The sequence below is a fragment of the Zootermopsis nevadensis genome, unplaced genomic scaffold, assembly GCF_977971745.1.
Source record: "Zootermopsis nevadensis isolate Lab colony 2312 unplaced genomic scaffold, Znev_1.0 Znev_ptg000008l, whole genome shotgun sequence".
Classification (NCBI taxonomy): domain Eukaryota; kingdom Metazoa; phylum Arthropoda; class Insecta; order Blattodea; family Termopsidae; genus Zootermopsis; species Zootermopsis nevadensis.
In genome coordinates, this window is record NW_028259140.1 from 15,347,544 (window position 1) to 15,360,611 (window position 13,068).

At 41.2% G+C, this 13,068-nt stretch overlaps 1 protein-coding gene across 1 annotated transcript; it reads left to right on the top strand.

Moving 5' to 3' along the window:
* The first annotated feature begins 910 nt into the window (after nucleotides 1-910).
* Nucleotides 911-9,311, top strand: LOC147874516 (kelch repeat-containing protein kel-10-like). Its single transcript, XM_087345267.1, has 7 exons — nucleotides 911-1,187; nucleotides 2,772-3,008; nucleotides 3,477-3,649; nucleotides 3,968-4,137; nucleotides 4,697-4,855; nucleotides 6,618-6,826; nucleotides 8,231-9,311. The coding sequence occupies exons 2-6, from the start codon at nucleotides 2,817-2,819 to the stop codon at nucleotides 6,716-6,718; spliced, it is 795 nt and encodes a 264-aa protein (XP_087201393.1). The 5' UTR covers nucleotides 911-1,187; nucleotides 2,772-2,816; the 3' UTR covers nucleotides 6,719-6,826; nucleotides 8,231-9,311.
* The last annotated feature ends 3,757 nt before the right edge of the window (nucleotides 9,312-13,068 follow it).

Sequence of the window (13,068 nt, forward strand, 5' to 3'; positions counted from 1 at the left end):
TTATCCGATTCCCGCATTAAGCGACCGAGTTTCAACCGGATCGGTTGCGATTGGATTCCACTGGCGAGAGTGTTTAAGTCGATGTCCACGCGGTACAGTCCATTAATCTAACCTCACTCCAGATTTTGCTGATTATTATGAACACTTCTGGACATTTAGAGAATTGGTTAATATCGGGCAAAGACAAGAAACAACCTGCTGGTCCCAGTAGATGATAAACTCTTACTCCTTCTTGTTCAGGACAACATAGCAAGCAAATCGACTGACATCGGCAGAATCACACCAGAACCTCCAGTTCAAGCGATGAACAAAATTAGTGATAAATTCACTATTTTAGAACCGGGACTTCCTTGAACAACGCTCACGAATGACACTCGCCGTCGACTGGTGCGTGCGACTCGCCTGCATCATTCGCTGGCGACTAAAATCTGTATTGAGTCTCAACTTATTTGTTCAATTCCATGTCCACGTTCCCCTTTACCCCGCTCATCAGACACGTGGTTCCCCCCATTTAGTCCGGTTACACGAGGTTTCACGGGATTAACACACGCAGTTACCAAAACGTCGTTTCGCCAAGGTTAAGGCCAGAATTTAAAATTCTACACTTCTCATCTCACTGCCTTCTTCACTTGCGTACGCCATGCCCTTGCTTCAACCTACAACCTTATCGCGAGGACGAGCGGCCATTGCCTGGGTACCTTCAGAGTCGAGAACTTTCTATTTTGGATCGGTTAAACGGAGCGTCTCTCAGCGTTGCCTCTCCATGTGTCTGATCTAAGTCTCGCTCATTCGGGCTCTAAAGGGCTAAGATAAAAACTGCAGGCGAAATACTGTGATGTGCAAATACTTGAGAATTCAGTTCTTGCTGCAGTGTTTAATTGTAACAGCGTTACCTTCGCTGTCGCAGGTTACACTAATTAGCCGACCTCGAGACTCAATCTCGCCTCTTCGTTCAACGCAACTTCGTGGAAGTGTCTCAGCAGAGCAAAGAACTGCTGGAACATCCTGTAGAGGAACTGCAAGCGATAATCGAGGACAAGGAACTGAACGTGAGGGACGAGAGAGTTGTGTGGGAGTGCATTCTCCGTTGGATCAACCACGACCCGGACAACAGGAAAGGTCACATCGCGGGCCTTTTGAAGGGCGTCAGACTTGGACGACTTGATGCAAAGTATTTCAAGGAGACGGTCAGTATGCCCCTGAAAACGTGGAAGTTTATCGGAAATGAAGCCCGTATTTTAAATTCCATATTCACACGTTTTCGTAACCATTTAATGCAAATTGTGAGCCTTTATCTTCGTCACGTGTAAGCCCGTCTGTCTGTCTGTCCGCAGTTCCAGCTCGAGAACGTCTAATCTGATGTTTATTAGATTTAATATTGATTAGCTTTAACAGAATCTGTTGACATATTCCAATTCTGGATAAAATCTTACAATTACAACGTGTAAAACTACACAATGATTTTAATGCCTTCTACTGTGCAAAATTTGCTGCGTAAGAAATCCCCAGATTCCCTTAGTTACCATGGTTACAATAACTACCTGTTTAATGCCGCTCTTGCATACGCGTGTGTATGTGCAAAACAAATATTCGATTCGTAATTTTATGCAGAAATGTTGTTCGAGTTAATAATCGTCCTTTATTCATCGACTCTAATTTTGACAGTCCGACTGCGCTACAATCTTTGATTGAAGTCTCAGCTTTCATTAAGATCCATTACGTGTTTCAGTTCAACTACAGCATTCCACCGTCAACTACATTCAATCGTCCACTCGGCTTAAATAGGAAAATTCTCCAACAGATAAATCATGTCTTCTGGCGCAGCGTTCAACTTAACCAAAGATCCTATAGCCATAAGAAGCTTATCTTAGCTGCCCTAATAATTTCAAGTATCTCCAACGATGAACACTTAGCATGATAATCTTTAGCTGATTGACCATATAGAGAAACAGATATCCGAAACGTTCACCAAGATAGATTCGTTTTACATCCAAGAGAAAATTTCCCGAGGGGCTTCAATTTTCATTGACAGCTTTAACATTCAAATATTTTAAACGTAATCTCACGAAACAGCCACACAACTTATGATATTTATGATAGATGCCCTGTGATTTCAGACACTCGCCTCTTAAGAATACTTGTGAAACAATCTCACGGATTCATGAAAATGTTAACTGCTTCAAATGTCTTTACAGTTTAGCATTCGTATCTACTAGTTTCGAACACTTAAAGAGAACCACCTGATGATAACCAATTCATGTCGAACATGCAATGGCTCTTAATAGACATTGAGCCCATAATCCACGAGGTTGTGTTGACGGCCCTTCCGCCCAACCACCAACATGTAGCAGGTTGTCTCCCTTTACACTCGAAGCAACTAATTGTCATAATTTTCTTACGTAATTTTGACAATTAATTAAAGTTATCGAATCAAAAAGAATGTACATCTCGTACGAGAGGGACGAGAAATAAATTACAATTTTGAATGTAACTCAAAATGCAGCCAATAATGAAGGATTTAACTTTCAGTTGAAACACATTTCAATACTTTTCTCTAAGTTCGATTTAACCTTGATTTCGCTTCTCTCCACAACCTGTGCATTTGTTAAGAGCGTCGTTATATAAACGAAAATTCATATTTCCCTGTATATACCACAATCTATTTCGGCAATTCCCCAACCAAATTATGTGTGAATTTCATGTGTGCTCTGCAATTGAACATGGAATGCCTTCCTAAAAGTTCATAAGGTCCACATTGAACTGTTCAACAGGTGTCAAAGCACCCGTACGTAATTGAAAACGAGGCGTGTAGTCCCATGATGTCAGAGACGCTCGCGTTTCTGCACGACTCAGAAATGGTGACGAAGGAAGGCAAGGACCACGTGACACCAAGGATTGCCTACCCGCGAATCCCACAGGACATTCTGTTTGCTGTTGGTGGGCGTCGCGACAGAAGTCCGAAAGATGTGATCGAAGCGTACGACGCACGAGCAGACCGGTGGACTGTGGTGAGTTGCACGCATTTCTACTGTTACCGCGCCTTGTTAAATGACGCCTCCGAGAAAAACTACTTTTCCTCCTTTTTCATTATTTTCACCAAATAATTGTTTATTTAGGCTTAATCATGGACGTACTGCCTCCATCTTTGCGTCGATAAAACCCAAAACACCAACACCTGTCCTTTCCCAAGTACGAACCTGAAATGTCAGCTGTTGATCAGAAATTGTTTCTACGTTTGTCTGTCGAACTTGACGAGAGCTTCTCTTCGGGTCTTCCTGTTTCCACCTTCGCTCCAAGTTAATTTCTCGCGGTCTTTGTTGAGTGCCTCCCTCCACGGGGTAGCAATTTCGGTCCACTGTTGGGGGTTGCACCTCTGCTCCGGTGGTTGGTCGCATGAACTCTAATGTAAGGATTTCACTTCAATAGACCGAATGACCCAAAGAAACATAAGAACATAACCTATCCTTCTTGTGCAGGTGGAGGGGGTCGACTGGATTAGTCCGCGAGCCAGCCATGGCACGGCAGTTGTCGGTTTCGACATTTACGTCATCGGAGGTGAGAACGGCGTTGACTATTCAAGCTCATGTTTCTGCTTCAACGCTGTTACGAAGACATGCCGCGAGGTGGTGCCTATGCTTATTAAAAACAGGTAAAATGCAGCTTGGTAACTGATTAAGTCCTTGGAGCAGAGTCCTTCTTCAAAAGCTGACAGTCGCTCTCTTAGTCAAGATATAAATCTGGGCAGGGGATGTAAAATTGAACCACTCACACACAGGAGCATCGTGCAAAGTATGAATAGGTCGGATTACTTTTGCGACAATTTTGGTTTTAAGAATGCGATTTGATTGTTAATTCATTTGAATTATGATTTAACAATGACGAGCGAACAATTGCGTTCAGCGAGAGGAAATGAATCTGAATCAGCAATAAATGAGCATAGCAGAGCGTGTTCTCTTTTTCGTTTCAGATGCGATTTAAGTGTGGCAGTTCTGCGAGGTGCAGTGTACGCCATGGGCGGTGTAGCTTTTGGTTTGAATCAGAAAGCGGCTGAAAGATACGACCGCAAGGCGAACCAGTGGTCGTGGATCACTCCCATGAACACAGGGCGACACTCTGCAAGTGCGGCTGTGCTGAATGGTACGTAAATCCTGTGAAACAGAAATTTGTGAGTTAGTGCAGAAGGCGAGGCGTCTGTTTGTCCGCTTGTAAGAACACAAGAAAGTTTGAAGGAGTCGCTGGATTTGAGGTTCTCACGGCGGGGAGTACGAAGATGGCTGTCTCTTGGCTTCCGCCGACGTTTCAGACGAACCTTATGCCTTCATCATTAAGGCGTTCCTCTTCGCTCTTGATCGTTGTTTCCCTCACTCCATCGTCCCATATTCTTTTATTATCTCTTCTTTTATCCTTCCTACGGACTTCGTTATTTCACAGACTGCGACGGCTTGAAGTTCTGAGTGCGTGATGGTTTCTTCTGCTCTCGTAAGCTGTCCCTGTGCGTCGTCTTTTGCCTTTTTAGTGTACACTAGGGGTGAATGCAAACAACCATCAAACTATCAAACTGGCTCTCATATAACACATATAATGCTGTTTCTGTAACTAGAAGGGGGACTTACTAGATTTACAAATTTAAGTAGGGATTGTCCCATGTCTGTGCTCTGCACGGAGCAGTTTAATTATAGCTAATTTGTTTTTGCAGACAAAATATACGTCGCTGGTGGAAGATATGGTCAGAATTCTCTAAACTCGGTGGAAGTTTATGACCCGGACACCGACCGATGGACGTTCGTCGCACCAATGCTTTCTCGACGTGCCTTCCATTCTTGCGTCGCGTTCCACGGCTGTCTGTACGCCCTAGGTGAGAACTCTGGACATTCTGAGTGACGCTCCTCTATCCTCCTGACAGAACTTGATATTGTGAAATGTTTTCATGACTGAGATTTTATGAACAGAAATTTCCTCCTGTCATCACAGAGTTAGTTTGTCCGTAATTTTATCCACGATTCGTGGTTTCGATTACATTCTCCATAAAGAACACTTAACTAACTAAGTACCTAACTAACTAACTAACTAACTGACATCGCGTAATCTCTTATGGTATCTCAAGTAACGTTAAGCCCCATTTTTCACAGAGTCCCAATTTTAAAGTTAAATATTTCGTTCTTGTAGCAAGGAAATTTCAGTTTGCCGCGCTGTCATTCCCAAAAAGCCAACGATTTAAAGCAGTTCCTTTGCAGTCTTTGATATTCGTCACTTGTTTGTGTAACGCCATCTTGTGTTGATATTTAAGGCTACTTTCTGACGCAGTTTCATGAAGTAAACTACAGATGTCAGGCGCAATTTCCTGATGCTTCTAGTACGAAATTAAAATTGTAGCTGTTCCTGGTACTAAAACTGACATGGATTTTCTGTGTTGTATTTAATTCATTCGTTCCTTTTACGGAATTACCAATTTTAAGAGCGTAAATCCGTTTGTAAGACGGTCGGAGTGTGAAGCATCGAAGTTACGGGAAATACTAACATCTAGAAATTTGTAACTGGTAATCTTGAAGAGAAGATACCACTTGTGATACATTGGAGTAAAATGAAGGATAATATTAAAATGTTTTTATGGATTAAGAATATGTGGGATGAGGTCAACTACCGACTTTTGTGAATAAGGTAATGAATCTTGTGGCTTCATAAAGGCTAAACATTTCGTGGCCAGGTGATAGAGTAATAAATATCAAGAAGGACCCCGCTGAGTGGGGTTAGAAAAAGTTCCCTTTGGCAGCTCTTTTAGGGTAAGGTTGCTTAAGTCGTACCCCTTAAGAAAAAACCGTATAAAACTTAGGATTTATTAAATAAATAGAAATTAAATGTGTTATTCAAAACTTATGTTAATACTGTTGTTATTTATTATAACGAAATTAGAAAATCTATATGCTTTCACGTAAAATAAACTAAATCTTTAAAAACTTACATCGGTACGACTAAAGTAACCGGTTTCCTAAGTCGTACCACCTATAGCCTAAGTCGTACCTAAGAATTCAATTAAGCAACAATAATAATTAAAACGTATTTTTTATTAATGTGTTTACATGACACATAGGTATTCAGTTAGTACAAACATCACATACAAATTTTTTTTGTTCTTTAGTCAACTCCAGCGCATACATCGTGCACCCATGAATTGCATTTCAAGCATTGAATCATGTTTTCCTCCCGATCTTCTCCACAAATAAAACAAAACCAAACGCTTTTCTTCTTTTTAATTTTTAATGCCAATTCCTTTTTATTAATTACTGCGTTTCTTTTATTTGCCGCATTTTTTATGTTTTCTTTATTCTGCGTTGACTTTATTTCGACTGACGAGGTAGAGCATTCACGGAACTCTTTGCTTTGGTTTATTATTGGAATAGGAGCTAAAATATTTAATTGCAGTTTTATTAGATTTATAGGCGCGTCCGTTTCTTCGTCATGGATTTCTTTACTTTCTTGTGTAACCACTGCAGAAAGCTCTTCTTTATTATTGATGTCCAACGGAGGAGTGCGTAAAGAGTCTTCAATCATAAGTGTAGGAGGGCAAAAATCATCATCATCAAATTTATGCCTGTTGCCTGTTGTGTGTGTGTGTGCAGGAGGACGCAACAAGACATCATTCCAGTTCTATACCGAAAAGTACGACCCCTACAGAAGACACGTGGACCAAGATCCCTGCCATGAACTTCTATTACGATAAACTCCACGCAGAAGTGATGGACGACACGATCTTCGTCATCGGACATTATTATAAAAGGACTAAATTCGAATCCCGCGTCGCATATTTCAATGTCAAGGAAAATCGATGGTTTGTTTCTTTGTTTCTTTGTATGATTGTTCAGGGCTGTATAATCACAAATTGTTACTTTCGAAAAGCTCCAGGAAGTAAAATATTTCCGGTCAAATATCCGCGATCTTGTGAATGCTGCGCCTTGTAGTGTCGTAGAAACTGACCGACGTTTCAGAGGTTCTTACTGCTTACCCAGGGACTCGAATAAAACACGCGAAAGATGTCTGAGAGGAAGGGGGTACAACGAAAGCAGGCAGGGCGACGTTGCGGTCAAGCTGATTGGTTAAATCAGAGGGCTATTGACTAGGAATGCTAATCAGACGTAATCTGTGACTGTATTAATAAGAAGCTCTTTACCAAGTTTCTTTGATCAGTGGCACTCTCTTGGGCAGGAAGTGTCTGGCGTTCAGCACATCAGCATCGCCATAATATTCGGCTTTCATCAAAGTGTTAGGCCAGTTTCAGGTTTAACGACGCCTATCCATCTCATGTTCCCATTTCTGATGGACGTTTATTTCAAAATGGCTGTCTCTTGGCGTGTTTGACCGCGCAGTCTCCTGAAATCTGTTGACGGAGTTGGTAAGGAGCTCCAAAAACATTCAAGAAGGGAAATTTCTTCATACTTGTTTGTGCAAGAGCCTGAAATACCACAGAAATTAATTTAATTTTGGTTTGTGTCTGTCTTACGTGTAGCAGAACCTCTCCAGAACTACTTTTGGTGGGACAAATTTTTTTTTAAACATATTCCTGAAAGAGGGAAATATTGTCATGGGCGCATGTATCAAACAAGACACGCGTATCTCTCCAAAAAAGCGTGTGATTAAATTTATTATTCTGACCGAAGTTAATGGCTTAATGAAGTTTACCAAACGTCGCTAGCCAGAACACAAGTCATTTCACAGCCTTTTAAAATAGTGGTAACCTATCCTTCCACTTTGATGTAATAAAATGTATTGCGTTATAACAGGACGTTGGCCGTTGTTCTGTGTGCATCTGAGCAAAAGAAAGATCACGTGGGAACTGTTCTGAAATACGGTGTCGGAATGAATTCCGATTGGAGGAATTTATGTTAAGGTTGTCAGGAAACATAATATAAACAACGACATTTCGGTGGAAGCTGTGCCCTTCGCTTCAAGCAGTTTCCCATTCAACCCAAAGACAGAGCCAAACCATCAGACATGGATATTTTTAGGGCAAAACATTTTACGACTCCGAAAGATAATTCTTTTATACTTATTCTACACCGAAATCTCTGATATTTTAGAACCCAAAAAGTTAAAGTATATTTATATATATATATATATATATATTTATATTCTGTAATTTTGTCAGAGAAATGTGATAAAAATTGACTTGAGTGTAGATTATACTAATGGACGGTGAAAGAGAATTTGTTTTCACTTTTAATATTTCAAATTGCAGGCACGAGGGGGCAGACACGAATGTTTGTAGATCCGGGATGTCGACTTGTGTCATCGAGAACCTACCGAATGCAAGCGATTACGCCTACAGACACAGAGATAAATTGATGTAGGAGAAATGCAAGAAAAGGAGGAGGCGAAACGTAAAAGAAGAAGAAGAAGGAGGAGGAGGAGGAGGAGGAGGAGGCGAATCGAAAAAGAATGTTAGATTGGGAAAATAACCGTCCATCCACACACACTCGTCCTTCTGCTGATGTAGCCCCGGGTTCAACCCCAGTAGCTAGGCCGGCGCTGGTGTGGTTACAACGTTTCTTACTTTGGTGCGCGGAGAGGGTTAAAGGTTTTCTCAGGATACCTTGACATAGGATCAATCGGTGGGCGAGGACCTCCGACTCTCAGGGAATACAAGGAGAGGCATTAATTGGAGTAGCGCTCGCGAGAGGGCAGCGACGTCGCTGAGCTGGTGCAATTCTTGAAGACACAGTTGTTGAAATTACTCAATTTATTCACGAATTGAGACACGCTGATGCAAAGACACAATTATGTTGATATTCAAGCAGTGCAATGAATCGTCCAACACAACACAGAAACTGTTCTTAAATTTTGAATTGAATGCGGCGATCCGATTCGTCCCCCAAAATCACCCCAAAACGTCGGAAACGCTCCGAAAAGCCACATTTGAATTTCATTGGTCCCAATCGCAGTGAGGCGTCTGTTCTAGGGCAAACGTCATTCTATATCTGGAAAGGCTTAAGTTTTCGCCTTGTAAACAACTTTTACGAGGCGAAAGCTTTGTGACTGTCACGGAAGGTCTCGAGGAAAGACGTTCAAGCGACTGATTGTCGCCACTCTCTTCCAATCCAACAAATTGTCAAAGCCAAAATTCATAAAATCATTCACATTTGGATGAAGTAAGGCGTTCCAAATATAATCTCTTCGCGCCTCCTTCGTTTGTATAAACCGGATTAACATGCCAAAGCCTGGTTTACCCTTTTCATCACAAGGTTCAGCCCGTCAGGGAATCGAACTACGAACCTGGACTGGCACAGGAAAATCAGTAGTTTGCAGTTGATTACAACCACGACGAACACAAAGTACATTTTGCTGAGTTGCCCCAATATACCGGGTAAATGTGCGATGTTCTTTAGGGAAGTACTAACCTTTTCAAATGTCGTGAAGAAACAGACGATGGTTTCAGTTAACAGATGTATTTATTTATTCATAGTACTTTGTAAGGTACATTTATGTATTTTAATGAATAGGTACAAAATTTTACCACAAAATACACAAAACTAGGAACTGGAATTTACTTAAGGTACAGACAGAGTAACAGAAGAATGTGACAGCTGAAATCAAATGGGGAACTCAAGGCATATCCAGGAGTCTCAGCACAAGTAAATCTGTATAACCTTCTTCATTTTAATCTCATTCGTAATAAAGGAATCGATTGAAGATTGTTCTTGTGCTTTCGCCCTTAAACGCTGCCTTACTCAGAAGCGTCGAGGCCATCTGATCAAATTAGCAACTGCTCGGCTAAACTACAGTTCGTATCCTGACGCGGGGAGTCCGGGGCCCATCGATTCCCTACCAGGGATACGACACGGTCGGGCCTTACCCCCGGGGGAGGACCCACTGGATAGGAGGCCGGCTGGGCCCCAGAGGCTAGACGAAAAATCCTCTGCCCCTGTCGGCGATCATTATTAAAAATATTACCATCCACTTCTTGCGATTTTTAGATGATTCTACAATGAACTTCTTAATTTCTGACTTTCTCTGTGTCTTATTAGCAACGTACAGTGAATTCATTGGTAAGTTCAAGGCAACTGTCACTTTCAGACTCACCACCAGACGACGTGTGGCTCCACAAAACAGTAGAATCAGCTTTCCTGTGTCTTCGTATTTCATACTAGAAGCCGGGAAGTGAGCGCATTGCACTTTGAACTATTCCGCATATTTTAACGATCTCGTAACAGACAGACGATAAAGTCACTGAAACGTCCATGTGTCGCCATTCTTGCCAAAAGTATTTCCCGTTTATCACCGAACCGAAGGCTCGCTATTTTGTTCCTAATGGCTGCCACCCGTCCTTGTTCTTCGCCAGATGATTCCACGTAAGACCTTATTTATTTACGCTCTATTTTAATATTATACCGCAATCTGCGTCTAGCCGTACCAGGGAACTGGTTCTCATTGCGAGTATAACACCGCCAGCCAATCGCCTGATACGTGAGTCGAGCCAACTTAATAGATTGTGACGCGTGTTAATTGGGGGCGTGGCACCAGGCCGAGTTTCGTTCCCTGGAGAAGCTCATCCGGCCTTTCGACTGCTGATCGACGCGACGTTCTGGTTTACAATTCCCCTCACCTTCTCGCAGAAACGACCGACAAACTTCCACCTCGTCAGCCGAAATGCGCCGAATAAATAAGAGAATGAGATTATACCCTGTCCATTCTCTGTCGGCACACCTTCCGAGGCACAGACAGACGCAAGAGGGCCCATTCGATCATTCACTTATTATGAGCTTCATCGTCTGTTTAAAGACAAGCAAAGTTGAAGAGGACACTCGGAAGACGAAGGAGTAGATGCAAGGATAACATTAAACAGCATCATAAAGTGTGTGAGGATGTTGACTAAATTCACGTGGCTCAGGACAGGGTCTATGGCGGGATGTCGCGAACACGCTAACGAAACGTCGTGTTCCAATAAAATGCATGGAAATTTTTTCCCTCGTTGGGTGCACTGTTAGATTCTCAAGGACTGAAGGAGCTGGAACAAAGTAAATAATACATGGGCAGGCACTAAAATTAACGACTGCCTTATTTATGGCAAGAAAGACATGGCTTACCTCCTCCATTAGCTATTACATCTCTTATTGCGGAAGCCAGGGCCTACTCAAAACTTCCTTTCGCTTCCTGTTCTATCCGTTTTCATTGCACAAGTATTAAATTAAGGGACCTAAAATATTAAAATGTGTTGATAAATCTGACAAAAAATACAAATTAAATACAAAAACAAATAAACTACCAATGTAAACACTAATATAAATGTAAAACACTAAAAAAATACTAAAACAATACAAGGAAAGAACATAGAAGCGATAATCGAATTAAAAGAAATAACCAAGCTAGACCACTCTCTGGATCATTTCTCTTAATGAGAAAGTGTCCTCAAAAGAAACAAAGTTTATGCCAAACACGTCCAAAGATTTACATACGTCATTTGCAGCAATGACACACCTGGCTGAAGGACTATGTCTTAGTGCACTGCACACACTAAAAGTAGAAAATTCTTTTATTTATCCTGACGACACACGAATACCAACAGCGTCCATGATGGAATTGCAATTTATTTTGCCCTTAAATACATTAACCCTTGTACGTAGCGATTGGCCGACAGCAGAACTCACGAACTCTAGCGGAGGGAATCCTAAACCAAGAATTACGTGGTCCGATTTGATTGGAAAGACCTGTCCATCAGCTTTTAAATACGTCAGATTGATGTCAGACCCGGAAGTGAAAGTCAGTCGTTATTGATTTCTGTCGAGAGGCAGTGCAGTCTCCGTGATTCAATGTTTGCCTTGGGATTTAGCTAAGAGTTATTCGCCTTCTTAAGTTCAAACTTTCGGACGTCGGTACTCAAACAAATATGTTCAGCGGGATAATTAGCAACATTCATTTCCTGCGGTACATATTAAACTACTGTGTGTTTCGTATCATCAAGCTCCGTGTATTGACTTTCGACATTAAACGTGTGCACAAAGAGGCGAGTGTCTCTTATGGTGACAGCCAAATACTAAATTCCAGATGTACCTGATTTACTGATGTTGGACATGACTAAATGTGACCTGTGTGTGCACATATATATATATATATATATATATATATATATATATATTTCTGACAAGCCGGATCTTTGTAATATCTCGATACATTCTAAAATAAAATTGTGACATGTGTATTAATAATTCTCAAGCGTAAGCAGACCAGACATGCAATTCAACAACTACAATTTCGTAAAATCATGCACAAGTGACGTGAGCCTATAGTCTATCGAGGTCAACAAATCTTTGAAGTGTAAAGCTATGGTAGTGACTCAAACAACAAGTTTGTTCTATAATTTAAGAACATTGAAATATTTGATTGTTTAATATCGTGCAATCGATACTGGAACTCATACGATGCCTTAACATAGACAACTTGCACAAGCCACTGCGCATCACCTTCTGCGCAGATGCCCCATTAACCTAACCTAACCTAATTCAACCCAGCAGGGGTTATCTGCGTCACGTGAACATGGCGACCTGAACACGAATTTTCGAAATAGACCATAGACGGTCGGAAATTGCTGAAATTTTCTATGGACGTCGTGCCACAGGTAAGTAATAAAAATTCATACTCTTTCGTGTCACAACACTTATAATAAATTCTCAAGAAGGCATCAAAGTCGCGAGGTGGAAGAAACGCGAAATCGGCCACGATCACAAACATCCGACTTTATCAACAAGCAATTATGCACAAAGACGTTTGTTCATAATATCTAACTGGTGCCTATACGTGCGCAGATACGTCATAAGTCTAACAAATGCACAAAATGAGTGCAGAAAGATTTTTATGGCGAAGAAACAGATAGTGACTATGGTTATCTAAGCGCGTTGTAGCCTCATACATAAGGATTCGCGCACAGAATTCACTATACGTATAAAAAGGGGTTACAATTAAATCCTAAACCATTCAAGTGACGGAAATTAAGAAAAAAAACAATTAATAACAAATAATAAGGATTAAAGTGCTCTGAAATTTAAAGTAGTTAAAATCAATTCATATGTACGTGTGATTTTA

Excerpts from the sequence above, each read along its gene's own strand:
- LOC147874516 (XM_087345267.1), top strand. The coding sequence starts at position 2,817 with ATGATGTCAGAGACGCTCGCGTTTCTGCACGACTCAGAAATGGTGACG. Across the intron at positions 3,009-3,476 it reads GAGCAGACCGGTGGACTGTG|GTGGAGGGGGTCGACTGGAT; the intron begins GTGAGTTGCACG and ends CTTCTTGTGCAG. Across the intron at positions 4,856-6,617 it reads CGGCTGTCTGTACGCCCTAG|GAGGACGCAACAAGACATCA; the intron begins GTGAGAACTCTG and ends GTGTGTGTGCAG.